Source organism: Corylus avellana, chromosome 8, assembly GCF_965113065.1.
Source record: "Corylus avellana chromosome 8, dhCorAvel1.hap1.2, whole genome shotgun sequence".
Lineage (NCBI taxonomy): Eukaryota > Viridiplantae > Streptophyta > Magnoliopsida > Fagales > Betulaceae > Corylus > Corylus avellana.
In genome coordinates, this window is record NC_142497.1 from 8,149,755 (window position 1) to 8,162,811 (window position 13,057).

Consider the following 13,057-nt stretch of genomic DNA (forward strand, 5'->3'; position numbering starts at 1 on the left):
TGAGACCAAGAGAGTAATTTAATAATATATTAAACCTTAAGAATTGATTTGATCCGGAATGACGTGAGAAAATGTCAAAGATAATGGATTTAAACATTATTTTGTAGAATATTAATTAAATAATTAAATTTATTATTTTTTTACATGTTTAACCTTTTGACATAAGGGTTTGATTTAACATTGTATCATATAAAGTGATATGATACATCAAGCAATCTCAAAGACAAAGAATTCTCTTATAAGCCACATGAAACCTCGAGTTACGGGTACGCATTCTGTGATGCGTATTGGGTATGATGCAAAGACATTTAAGATTAGATCTGAACGTGACACATCCACAGCTGGTTAAACTATATTGTGACAACAAGGCACCCATTCGTATAACCTCAAATCTAGTATTCCATGAGCGACAAAACATATAGAGACTGGCTGTCGCCTCATCCGAGAGAAACTCCAAGCCAAAATTATTTAAATCATTCACGTGTTTACAAATCAGCAAGCTGTCGATCTATTCACTAAAGCATTTGGTACAACACAATTTCAACATCTCTTGAGCAAGTTAGGTGTCTTTAGTATCAACTCCAACTTTAGGATGAGTGTTAAGGAATTAAGTGGGCACGAAGAACAAGTAACGTTAACACCAATTTCTTACCATGCATACACAACATCAAGCGTGAAGAACAACCTTGTTTTTATAATTTTACTCTTATTTCAATTGAATATTTCACTTGTTATACCTCATTTATTAAGAGAGCTGAGCTCGCACATGAGAAGCAGTATTAAAATACTAATTAAATAATTAAATTTATTATAAATTTAAGCTCTTGAGATAATATATATATAAACTTTAAAAAATAAAAATGAAAATTTAAGAAATCGAAAAAATTATTTTATTTTTATTTTTAAAACAAATAATGTTGGTTTTTGAAAAACCAAGGGGGTCATTTTAATTTTTTTTAAAGAATGAGTTTTGGTTTTCTTCAAATTTTTGTTCTTTTTTTAATTTTATAAGGATTTTTTTGTCTTATTAAACTTTGTTTGAGGTCATTTTTGTTTTTTTGTTGGTATTAGAAGACACTGACATTATTTTGATAGTTTTTGAAAGAGATTGACAACACAATTGATAATTTAAAAAGATATTAACAAATAAAGTTAAAATTTGAAGGAAATATGTATATTTGTTTTTCTTATATTGATTATAAAAGTTTTAACCGAATAAAGTTACACTAAAGAATGTAAATAAATATATAATAATAAAATAATAAAATAAAAAAAAAGTGTCCTTTTATGTTGAATGTCAGAGAAAAGGATGCATGGTGAGTAATTATGTGAGGCAGGTGTGTGTGGGGTGCGTGCATATATTCTTACACGCATGGAGTGTGGGTGTGCTCTAACCCGCTTGCTTTCATGTCCCTCTGCAACAAGAAATTAAATGTTAAATCACAACCAGAATCTCTCTCTCTCTCTCTCTCCTTCTGCTGCTTCTTCTGTTTCTTCTTCATCCTCTCTCTCTCCCCCACATATAATAATATATAAATATATATATATAGATTGACATGACAGTCCGATTCAGACATTCATTGTTTTTATAAAAAGTTAAGAAAGTTGAGTGATCCATCTTTTAGACAAGACCCAACTCACAAACAAAGAGCCACACAAACATCCAACTACATGATTTGACGTTTCAGATTCTGTACGCTTAACCCCTTCCCAGAATACAAACAAATGGAACCCATAAATATTTATTATAATAATAAAAAAAATAATCTCTCTCTCTCTCAAGATATGATGATCGTGAATATTTCTTTTACTGTACAAAGCTGCACCGGTACGAACGTGCTACCAACACAGGTGGGTTTTGTTTCCCATGCCACAGGCCATGCACTTTGGATGTCAAGAAAAAGAAGCGAGTGCGCGCTGCTTGCTGGGGCACGTACAGTGGTTGTACCATGCAGGACACAGTTTGCATCACACTTTGATTAACGGTGGAAGATGCTCACAACCGTCACAGCCTGTTACTATGTTTTCACCACGTCATCATGACAGAAGCAGTATGCAGTGGTTAAGTGTGTGTTTTGTTTTGTTTTGTGTTCTATAAAAGTTTTTTTTTTTTTTTTTTTTGGTTTTTAAATAAACCCTTGGAAAACATAGAGATTAGCTTGGTACAAGAAATCTTCTAAATATAAACTGGAAATTAGTTTGGAAATATAAATTTTTCAAAGATTAATAAATATATTCTTTCATGAAAAGGTTAAAGAAAAGAAGTTGATTAGATAACAGTTTTGAAGTGATCAGATTCTTAATGATTATCTAATAACGAACAAGTTGCTTTAATTGTTGTTTTGGTCAAGTAAATTAAAGAGAGTGATTGATGTTTAATTTTAGCTCAGAATTTTTTTTTTTTTTTTTGAAAAAAAAACACTATCATTTTCTTTTCAAAAAGCAGAAAAGTAATTATATATAGTCAACAACCTGTGATGGATGCTTTGTAATTGTAGGTGGTTTTGACGAAGTTGTGATGATCTGGTTGGGCAACCTAAGCCTTGTAAAAGTTGGATTCGTGTATCCCAAGGTCGTGTCGTCTACCTCTGCCTCCTCATTTGCTTATCTTTCATAATAATAATAATATATTTATCTCTGCCATCTCTGAACTTGCAGCAGGTGAACAGAATCAAGCACTGTATCCATCCATCATCCCTATCATCATTCATAAATATATGCTTTTCTCTTTGAGGACCACGTAATTTTCTTCTCCCTCCATTTGGTGCTCAATCCAAGGACCCATTTTCAGCGCTTTTTTTTTTTTTTTTTTTAAATGTCAGTAAAAAGAGAGAGAGAGAGAGAGAGAGAGAGTTATTCCTAATTGGTAATTAAGAAGCAAAGAAAATATTCAATCGCACACTATGGGAGGAGATATTATATATAATAATAATAAAGTTTAGTTAAAGAAATGTAGTACAAGAAAATAAATGCAATCACAAGAATAGCAGGCATCACTTCTTAAAAGTTAGAGGGGCCAACAACAAGTACACACAATTAACAAGGGGTGGGAGGTTTATAAAGAGGGCCTTCCTGATTGGGCAAGAGACTTCATCAACCTCAACACTTTCACTATTTTGCATAGAAAAACAAGCTATGAAAGGGGCATGGGGTACCCTCTTCATCTCTTAGTAGAATCCATTAGACTTTTGTATTCCCTCTGATCCTGCAAATGCCTGGTCCAACTTTGCTTGCTTGTTGCCATCCACCTTTTGCCCAAAGTGAATGTGAGGGAAATGTGCCCACTGATCAAATCCAGGAAAAAAAAAAAAAAAAACTTGTTAGGCCACTTAAATACACAATATCTCGGATGGAGATCTTCTACAATTGAATATTCATTTTAATATTCGAGAGAGATCTCCTATCCGAAGACCAAGGCTCAAGTCTCTTCTCGGACAGGGAAGCCCTACTTAGACAACAGGAGATCTCCTCTCTTGATCCATTACAATTTTCTAATAGCAATAACAATAGTTTCAAAAGGAAAGACATGAAAAATTTACAAAGCAAAGTTATCAATTTCGCTTAGCAATCATAATGGTCATTAAATGCTTATGACTCGTTTGATAACGTTTTTTAAAGATGTATTTTTTTTTTAAGCAAAAATACAAAAACATTATATAAACAATTCAAAATATATAACACTCACAAAATATTAAAAAAATACTTTTTCACCCCTTTATGTCCCATTACAACTAGAAAAACAAAAGACAACCTCTAAAAAGTTGTCTAATGCCCTTAGTTTCTGATTGCCTGGGTCTTATATGATAAAAGATGCACTGATAAATATAAAAAGAAGCATCATGGTGAAAGGACTTGCAGCAATTCTTTACCTATAGATGTTAGTCCCTTCATGAATAAAATATAATTATAATCATTTGGGTGCTACCTTAATTGTATACAACACTACTGGCTCAAATGGATTACCAGCTTTTTGATGTCCAACCTTTTTCCCATAATAATGGAAATAAATTCAATGAAGAAAATGGTGAAAATTATTCCTAAAAAAGTCATTAATTTCCTTTTAAGAAGTTACAATGAGTGAGTGAAATCATGAGAATTTAGGCAATCATATCCATTAAACAAACATATCCCTCCAAGGTAATTTCTTTATTATAAATAAGAGTCTATATATCATTTTTAAGTAATTTCTAATTGTAATTGGAAGATGAAACCTTCCATAATTTTCAGTAACTTTGGCTAAATATTTAATAAAATAAAAAAGGCTCAAGCTATAAAGTGATCATCATCATATGCATGTTTTAAAAATGTAATATATATATATATATATATATATATATATATATACTTTTAGTAAAGCATTGGAGAATATATAATGTTTTATATCATGTGCATTAAATCACATGATTTGAACTCTTGACCTCACCTAGGTTACTTTGGATCGATGGGACCCCAGATGTGATTTGGCCAACAATATATAAGAGGCAAGCTTTTTCCCAAAAAAAAAAAAAAAAAAAAAAGCTTTTCCCTCGATTCCCATCATTGTGAATATATATATATGGACCAAGGAAAAATAATTAGATTCTGTCTCCTCTATTCTTAGAAACATTGTAGGTGAAGTTACCATTCACAGCCTGCTTTTCATCATCCTACTTAATTTAGCTATTCTTGTAATATTTCCCAAAGGTGGTTTAAACTGAACCTAAAAAATATGATCAATTGCCTAAATTATGATGCCATTTCTGTGTACACTTTTTTTTTCACCAAGTAAGATTCAATCCTAAGCCAAGTCCTAGCTAATGATCAATTAATGCATGTGATGAGATAACCGACAATGCCAAAATTTTTACGGGTTCGTTTGCTAATGCTTTTTAAAATGTGCGTTTAATTTGCTTTTTAGTTGTAATGCAACATAAAATTAAAAGTAGCTTTGAGTGTTTTGTGTTTAATTTGTTCTTAATGCTTTTATTTTAGTTTGTTTTTGCTAAAAATGCAAAAAACTAGTTCTAAAAAGTATTAGCAAACAAGCCCTATAGTTTGTGTGGCATTAAGGTGATGAATAAAATGCTAGTTGACTCAAGTGGGGAAAGATCACAAATAATCAACTCTTCTAATTGTTTTATTATCCATACAAATCAAAGTAATTTCCAATTTTGAAATAAGATGGTATATAAGTTGTCTATTAATAGTGCTTTTTTAGGTAACAATATATCAATGATGTACCACCCCTGTGGCAAAGTAAACTTTTACTGTGACCAAAGGAATTTGATACATATATACTATTCACAATCATGAATAAAACATCATTGAAATTATGTTGTTTGGCCATTCCACTTTCAACAAAGCCTAATTGATAGTGACATATTAGCAAAGTGAGATACAAGCTTGAATCTCACTTAAGTGTGGTTTCTAGCATTTTTCCATCTAAAACTACTAGCATAGATCTTTCTTTTCTTTACTAATATTTTGTTACCCCCGAAATTAAAAACAGTTAGTACCCAAAAATATAGTGTAAAAAACACCTATTAGCAAGAAAGGGAACGAACAACGATATGATCAATCAGTAAGTAGAAAGTAATACTGCTTTTTACTGTCGTTTTATATTGATTGACATAACGTATTTTAAGTGATTTTTTCTTTTTTATGTAATTGACATGAGAAACCATGTTAATAAGTGGGTGGGAAGAGGAGAATATAACTTAGCTTAAAGGGCTATATACTTTATAGATCAAAAACAAAAACAAAAAAAAAAACAAAAAACAATAGGTCAAAAGTAAGAATTATTGGTTGAGAAACATGATGGCCTCCTCAGGCCAGGAAAGATTGCATGAGGTAATGTTTTGAGCGAAACAGTAATGCATTTTTGAGGCAGTGATGATGCATGCGTAATTAGTTAGGCTACTCCATCCAATTTGTTTACATAATCTTATTACAACTCACATTTTTTGCAGCTGTACTAAAAGCTTCCCTGTGGCTGATGTCAGGATTACTTGCCTTAATCCTTTGGATTTCCTCCCTACAAATTACAAAAATAAAAAATAAAAAATAACAAGGTAAACTCTTTCAAGGTTTTGAGAGAAAAAGAGAGAAAGAGAGAGAGGTTTAGCAGCTATGAACTGTTTGACTTACTTGATAAACCTGTTATATGCTGATGGAACCCTTTGTCTCTTCTCTGGGGCTGTGATGTAAACAGTTTAATTAAAACATAATTTTTCTGTATGATGAACATGAACCTGTTAATTGTTATAGTTTTTGCATCAAAATTCTATGTAATTATATATACATCTATATGGGTCTTTAACATTCCATCTGTGAACATATTCTGTGGTCCAATATTGCTCCTAGTTTTGTGAGCATTTCTGAATCAGATATATATATATAACTGGTCCAATAACTGATGAAAAGGTATACTGATCAAAATTAGGGGCTGAAAATATCACAAATTGGTCAGTAACTGATCAAAAGGCAGCCTTATTTGTTAGCTAGCTAGCTAGCTAGCTATAGCTAGGGTTAAAATTATTACAAATTTGAATCTTTCTAACTGTAAATTGACCCAGCAAGGTTCTTGGGCTCTGCTACAAAACTAATGATAGGTCAAATTTGTTATGTAAGGTCACCATCTGAGAAGGGCCAAAAAAAAAAAAAAAAAACAAATTTAAAAATCTGCCTGCTTATTTACTTTGGCCAGTTGGGTAGAGACTTGGATTTAAAGGTTCCATATTGTTGATGTCCATCATACATTATATACGTTTAGGTAGGTGGTTATGCAATTAAACTTTAATTGGTGTCGATGTAATTAATAGTATTTCAGCGTAGGGTACTACCCTACTGGAATAGGATCCTTTCCAATGTGCATGCGTTCTTATATCCAGCCTGGATATATATATATATATATATATATATATATATATATATATATATATAGAGAGAGAGAGAGAGAGAGAGAGAGAGAGTGAGACTCACGGCGAATGGGAGGCATTCTAGGCTGTTCATGCTCTACAGTACTCTCAAATGCAGAAAACTTGTTGCATTTGGAAGATGACCCACAGTCTTCAGAGCTTTGGTGCTGCTTCTACTCAAACAAGACAAAGAATTAGACCGTATTTACCAAACAAGCAAAAAAAAAAAAAATTCTTTCCTTTTCATCAAGGTTTTTAGTCAAAACTACAGCTTAATTAGCTTGACTAGGAGAATTCAAAGAGCTTAAACTGTATAACAAAATAAAATAAAATGAAAAAGATTCACGGAAAAAATGTTCCTTTCAAGAAACAAGGAAATGCTGGTATGTTTAGAAAAAGAAGTATAATTTTGCTAACACATATTAGAAATGTTATATATATATAAGAAATATATAATATTCAGTCACCCAAATAGGAATATCTATATATCCCATAAAAGGAAGGCCAAAAGCATCAAATATATATACCTGCGGAGCTTGAGGAGGAGCTGCTTGAAGCGAAGCGCCCATGTTAACCGACAGCAAATTAGCACAATGCCCGCATCTAACCGTCACAATGGTGAACAAACTGCTGCATGGAACACTAACCTGCCAAACCCCATTTTTGGAATACAAAAGAAACATTAATTATAAACTTGCAATCTTTCAGAAAAATCAAACTATATATGTATGATTGGAAATTTTTTGTTGTGTAACTGTGAATTCTCCCTCTGGGTCTCACTTAGTACTGTCTCTCTCACATATGCAAAATCAAACTACAAAAAAACATGAATTGTTTTTCTGACATTATCAAACCCTAGAGCATTTAATCTGTAAATCAACAAACGGGAAGCAGCAACTATTGAGACCAGAGTTACAATAACTCAATGAAGAAATACTCAGAGAATTAAGGTGGTTCAGCCGTCTAGGAATACACATCAAAGCATTTTCACTACATTTTTCTCATAACTAAAACAGTCCCCTGAGTGTTTGAAAAAAACAATGAATGGATCAACAGCAAAATAACTTCCAACAGTTCCACAACTAGCTAAACTGCTTCTTATTTATGTCTAAGAATCTAGAAAGAAATCTTAGTCTCAGAAGTGGAAGTGGAAGAAGAAAAGGGATGCATATGCATTATACAATATATCTCTTTCAAATCTGTAAGGGATTTTTTTTTTTTTTTGTTCATTTTCTGGGCAAGAAAAATGTGTTGAAATGATCAGTATGCAGAGAGAGAGAGAACCCAGATGGGTAATAACTAGAAGGACTCGTTGCCCTTTATTTAAGGCTGTCTCTCTTTTTTGCAATATCTTGTTTCCTTTCGGTGCGCCTCCTGACTTTTCTGCCCGCTGACACCCTCAAGAGCAAGATTATAACTCGCAGAGAGAGAGAGAGAGAGAAGGAAAACGACGTGACTGGAGCGGAAACCATAAAGCCAATGGCCACCATTAACCACATCATCATCACTGCTCTTTGCGGTGTTAAGATCACAGTTTTTTCTCTCTTTTTTTTTTTTTGTTTTATTGTTCAAAAAGATGTGTATAGGAGAGAGATGAACAGCAAAATGGGTTTCAAAAGAAGGCATCTTATGATAAAAGGAAAAAAAAAAAAAAAAAAAAAAGCATTTGTATGATCTTCTTTGGTAGCACTCATTTTGTACGAGAACATAATATAAACATGAGAGTTTTGAAAGAAAGAAACAAAGAAAGAAAGAAACATGATGATATATATAATAAAATCTCGTGCTTTGAGATCGATGTTAAAAGCTTCATCTTGACTTTTTCCATGACTTTGGAATTGGGAAGAACCCTAATATATATATATCTACCTAGCTCTAGCTGTAACCCTAGTCATAGCCCCAGAACTCTATATATGGAATCGCTTTCTTTAGCCGGAAGCAATCTGTTATCACTGTTGGAAATTGTCTACCTAACTTCTCCTTCTCGCGGCTATGAAGATCATCAAGAATTTCATAAGACTTGTAAATTGCTTTTCTTTAACAATATCCAAACAATTTCGCCTTGTTTGCAATGGAATTTATCCTGATGCATGTATGGGGTTCTTGAGCCAAAACCCAGTTCAAATTTCTCATAAAATATAACATATGAGGTTTAATTCCCATGTAAAACAAGAAACCCATGATTCATTTCAATCGATGGATGGGAATTTCACAACAACAACAAAGAAAAAAGCAAATTTTATAAACTGGGATGTACAATGTAATCCCAGAAACAACATCTTTCAGCTAGACAGTAAAGATTTTAAAAAATCGAGCTAACTAGCTAATCTGAGAAGCCGGAAGGTGAAATTGAGGTAGCTGTGGAGGGAGAGGGCAGAGAGAAAGCCTTAGAAGGACAAGAAAAGAGAAACAACATTAAAAAGAGAGAAAATTGAGAGGGTTGTACCGCTAAAATGGTGTTGCAGAAGTTGCAGTGGACATAACAAACACGTTCGGATGCCATCATATCCAGTGACATAATTTAGAGTTGTGAATTGTGAAAACACAGCTGGCCGGATGGATCAAGGAGAATTCTTTCACAAATAAAGAGAGTGGGGTGAGGAAGCAACAACAACAAGGAGGAGAGATTGCGATCAAGAAGACGGTGGTACAAAGACAAAGAGGAGAGAAAAATGCTTGTTTTTTTGAGAGAGAGAGAGAGAGAGAGAGAGAGAAGTGTACAAAAATCACAAATGTAAGGATATGACTAGTCTGGTCGGGAAAAAACAGTGAAGTGGGACTGTGGGAGTGGGGGTAGTGGTTTTTGTATTTTGAAGAAAAGGTGGTTTATGGGAAAGGTGGGTTGTGGATTTACGGGGAGAGAGAGAGGGAGAGAGAGAGAGATCAGAGAGAGAGAGATAGGAGAGAGAGAGAGACAGAGAGAGAGTGGGGAAGGGTGTGGGGTTATGTGTATTATGATTGAGAGAATGAGTGGGTGGGAGTGACCCATCCTCTAACCATCCTGGCTTTCTGTAGCGGACGAGGGGGGCGAGATATTAATGCTTGGAATGTTTAGGTTTGAGAGAGAAGTTTATTGGGATGGGAGACATGCTAAGTGTCTCTCTAATCTTTCTTTTTACCACTTAATTCCCACTTAAAAATAATAATAATAATCATAATAATATAAGATTTATGTTTTTTACACTTTCAAGTATTTTCACTTCAATACTGTAGTTGTCATGTTAGCTTTTCACTATAACGCTTTTCGAATCCAATATGCTTAGTGTGTTTTTTTATTTGTATGGGTGAAAGTGAAACCCTAAAGAAAACAAAAATGTAGAATATTTTTTTCTTCTTTACTAAATTATAGTACTTTATTTATATTTCTTATATATTTTTACCCTTTTATCATTCCATAATTTAATTCGCAAACATAGCTCTTATCTTAAGAAGAATTAGATCGAGGTAGTAATTTGTGTTCGGATGTCGAGGCATGAGTATATATATATAGGTCAATATTAACTCGATCCATTTAATTAAACGAGAAGATCTCTTAACCCTAACTCACTAATTTTGTATTGAGTTCGTACCGGAATCGTCAGTTGTGTCAAAAATTGCAAACCCCAAATGTAGAGTGTCGAACTTGAATCGTGTCGAGATATGAATATAAAGACTAAATAGGTTAACATTAACCTAATCAGTTTAATTAAATGGACAAGACCCATCAAATGCTAACACAATAATTTTGTATTGAATTCGTCTCGAATTCGCAAGTCGTGTTAAAAATAGCCTACCCTAATAAGAATATGAATGATATTGTTCGTCAACTCATAATTAAATAGCTCCTTACGAAGAACTCTCTCTCTCTCAATGCATGTATGATGAAATAGATATTATTATTAGTTTATTTATGTCAGGTCTATTTTGTTATTAAAAAATCAAGTAGATATAACTTATTGAAAATATAAAGTTATTGAATTTATTTTATATAAGTTAATTAATGAAAATTACTCAATTTGATTAACTCAAACAATATAAAACTTGACTATAATTTGTTTAACTAATTAATCACCATTAGCATTGATTTATGAATAAACGCATAATAATAATTATAGTAAGTATTTTATCCTAATTAAGAAGGAATAAAATAATTATTATATGGTTCATAAACAAACAAATAAAATTGCTCATTCTCAACTTGCTAGATTGGACTTATAATTTACCACCCTAAGCGTCACATCCTTAAAATATCAATTATGTTGGCAAACTAATTAATTAGTCTTAAGATTATTAAGTTAACTCGCTCTATCCAAATACGAGGTGCTCTTTCTAATTTCTTATTTGTCTCAAAGTTTTACATTGTCGTGGAAACATAAACACGTACATTTTTTTGTTTTTGGAAATTGCATCAAGTTTTTTTATTTTATTTTTATTTATTTTTTATTTATTATTCAAAAGGATAGAAAGGGGCAATCACGCCCGTCCATGGTAGCACTTGAAACTGCTTAGAAAGGGCCTAGTCTATTGAACCTGACCCAATTCCCTACCATGATTTCAGTAGTTTCTAAGACGGCCAACACTAATCATGCTTATGTAAGTGATTCTCTTTTATGGAGAGTTGAATCCACATTTTAGTACGTACTTGTTAATCTCATGTAGATTTTTTTGAGACCATTGAACCACTAACTCTCCATGTCATTGTTTTTTGTTTTTTATTTTTTGTTTTTATATATAACATGTACATGTTCCTTTTTTTTTACTTACCCAAAAGCCCAAAAGAAAAGAAAAGAAAAAAAAAATTTCCAATCAAATAATGTAGACTTTTTTCTTTGAATAAGTGAAACTAGATCCAATAATATATTTTTGTTTTGCTTATATGGGATTGAAACTAGCAAGTGATCATCATGATTCATGGAAGTCTTTTCAAATGAAGAACATTACTTTTGTCGATTCTAGAGAACTAAATATTCCCGGCACGAATTTCTAGTTATCACGCCTAACTTGGAATCAAAACAGAATAAACGCTAAATAAGATATATTCTCTAAGAAATTGAGTATAAATGGTAACTTAAAGGGTTGCCCAAAAAGAGAAGGTAAGCCAGTTGGGTACAATATTCTTCTTTTTTCAAATCCTCCCACGTACACATGCATTATTGGACTTCTAAGTAATTTAATTAAAGTCCATTTAATTAGGGTTTCTTAAAAACAAATATGTAAAATTAATTTATGTAGTTTATATGATTTGCAATTAGCTCTTTATAGTATCAAAATGAATTTAGAAGCCCTTGAGGTATGCAAAAGCAAAGCAAAAATAAAATAAAATAAAATAAAAAAATTACTCCCTAAAGTCAACGTCGTCTGTCCATTAACTTAATAGATTTCGATAATGTGACACATCAAAATTAATAAAATTATGACACATGTCCTATTTAAGTCGATGTCATACTAATGGTATCAATTAAGTTAGTGGACAAAAGTTGACTATAAGGAGTAAATTGATTTTTTGGTATACCTCAAGAACTTTTGAGTTCATTTTGATACTGTTTTTTTTTTTTTTTTCCTTTTCAAAAAGTGTTATTTGAAAACGTGATTTTTTTAAAATGCAATTAAACGTTTGGCAAAATCGCAGTTTGAACGCCTTTAAAATCGTGATTTAGTCTTTAAAATTGTACGTTTTCAAAACAAAAAATTCCATTGTGCTTTGAAATTAAAACACTTATCTTTTACATTTTCAAATGGCAATTTTTGCTAATGCAGTCCAAAACTATCCATTTTGTGCGATTTTCTTTAAAATTACACTTTTTTGTCAATAAAATCACAATGCTAAACCTACCCTCAAACTAATTAGATATGCATAACTCCAAAATGTGTAGTAAATCAAGTTAGTTATCAGCTTATATTAGAAATAAAATGAGTCAAATGACATTAAAAGTGGCTTGAGGACCATTTATAATTCTTGTCCATTTCAAATTGGACATAAAAGGCAAAACACATTCATTAGACATCGACTTAAAGAAATTCGTCACACTCATAAATAAGCTCAAGAAAAAAAAAAAATTAACACTTGTCATAAGATCTTTTTCTTTTCTTTTTTTTCTTTTTCTGTGTGTGTGAGAGAAAATATTTATAATGTGAAAAGAATACATCACGAATATTTTTGGAAATATATGTATATCCAGTTG

The 13,057-nt window shown here is 32.0% G+C and overlaps 1 protein-coding gene across 1 annotated transcript; it reads right to left on the reverse strand.

Annotated features, from left to right (window-relative positions):
- Positions 1-2,887: 2,887 nt before the first annotated feature.
- Positions 2,888-9,831, reverse strand: YAB2 (Plant-specific transcription factor YABBY family protein). Its single transcript, XM_059574278.2, has 6 exons — positions 9,343-9,831; positions 7,424-7,543; positions 6,961-7,069; positions 6,127-6,175; positions 5,938-6,013; positions 2,888-3,284 (listed from the first exon to the last, which is right to left on the reverse strand). The coding sequence occupies exons 1-6, from the start codon at positions 9,412-9,414 to the stop codon at positions 3,168-3,170; spliced, it is 543 nt and encodes a 180-aa protein (XP_059430261.1). The 5' UTR covers positions 9,415-9,831; the 3' UTR covers positions 2,888-3,167.
- Between the last annotated feature and the right edge of the window lie 3,226 nt (positions 9,832-13,057).

Bases quoted from the DNA above. Each gene is read 5' to 3' on its own strand.
- YAB2 (XM_059574278.2), bottom strand. From the start codon at position 9,414: ATGTCACTGGATATGATGGCATCCGAACGTGTTTGTTATGTCCACTGC. The intron at 7,544-9,342 runs GTACAACCCTCT...GGGGTTTGGCAG, and splicing joins TCTGCAACACCATTTTAGCG to GTTAGTGTTCCATGCAGCAG. The intron at 6,014-6,126 runs GTAAGTCAAACA...TGTAATTTGTAG, and splicing joins GCATATAACAGGTTTATCAA to GGAGGAAATCCAAAGGATTA.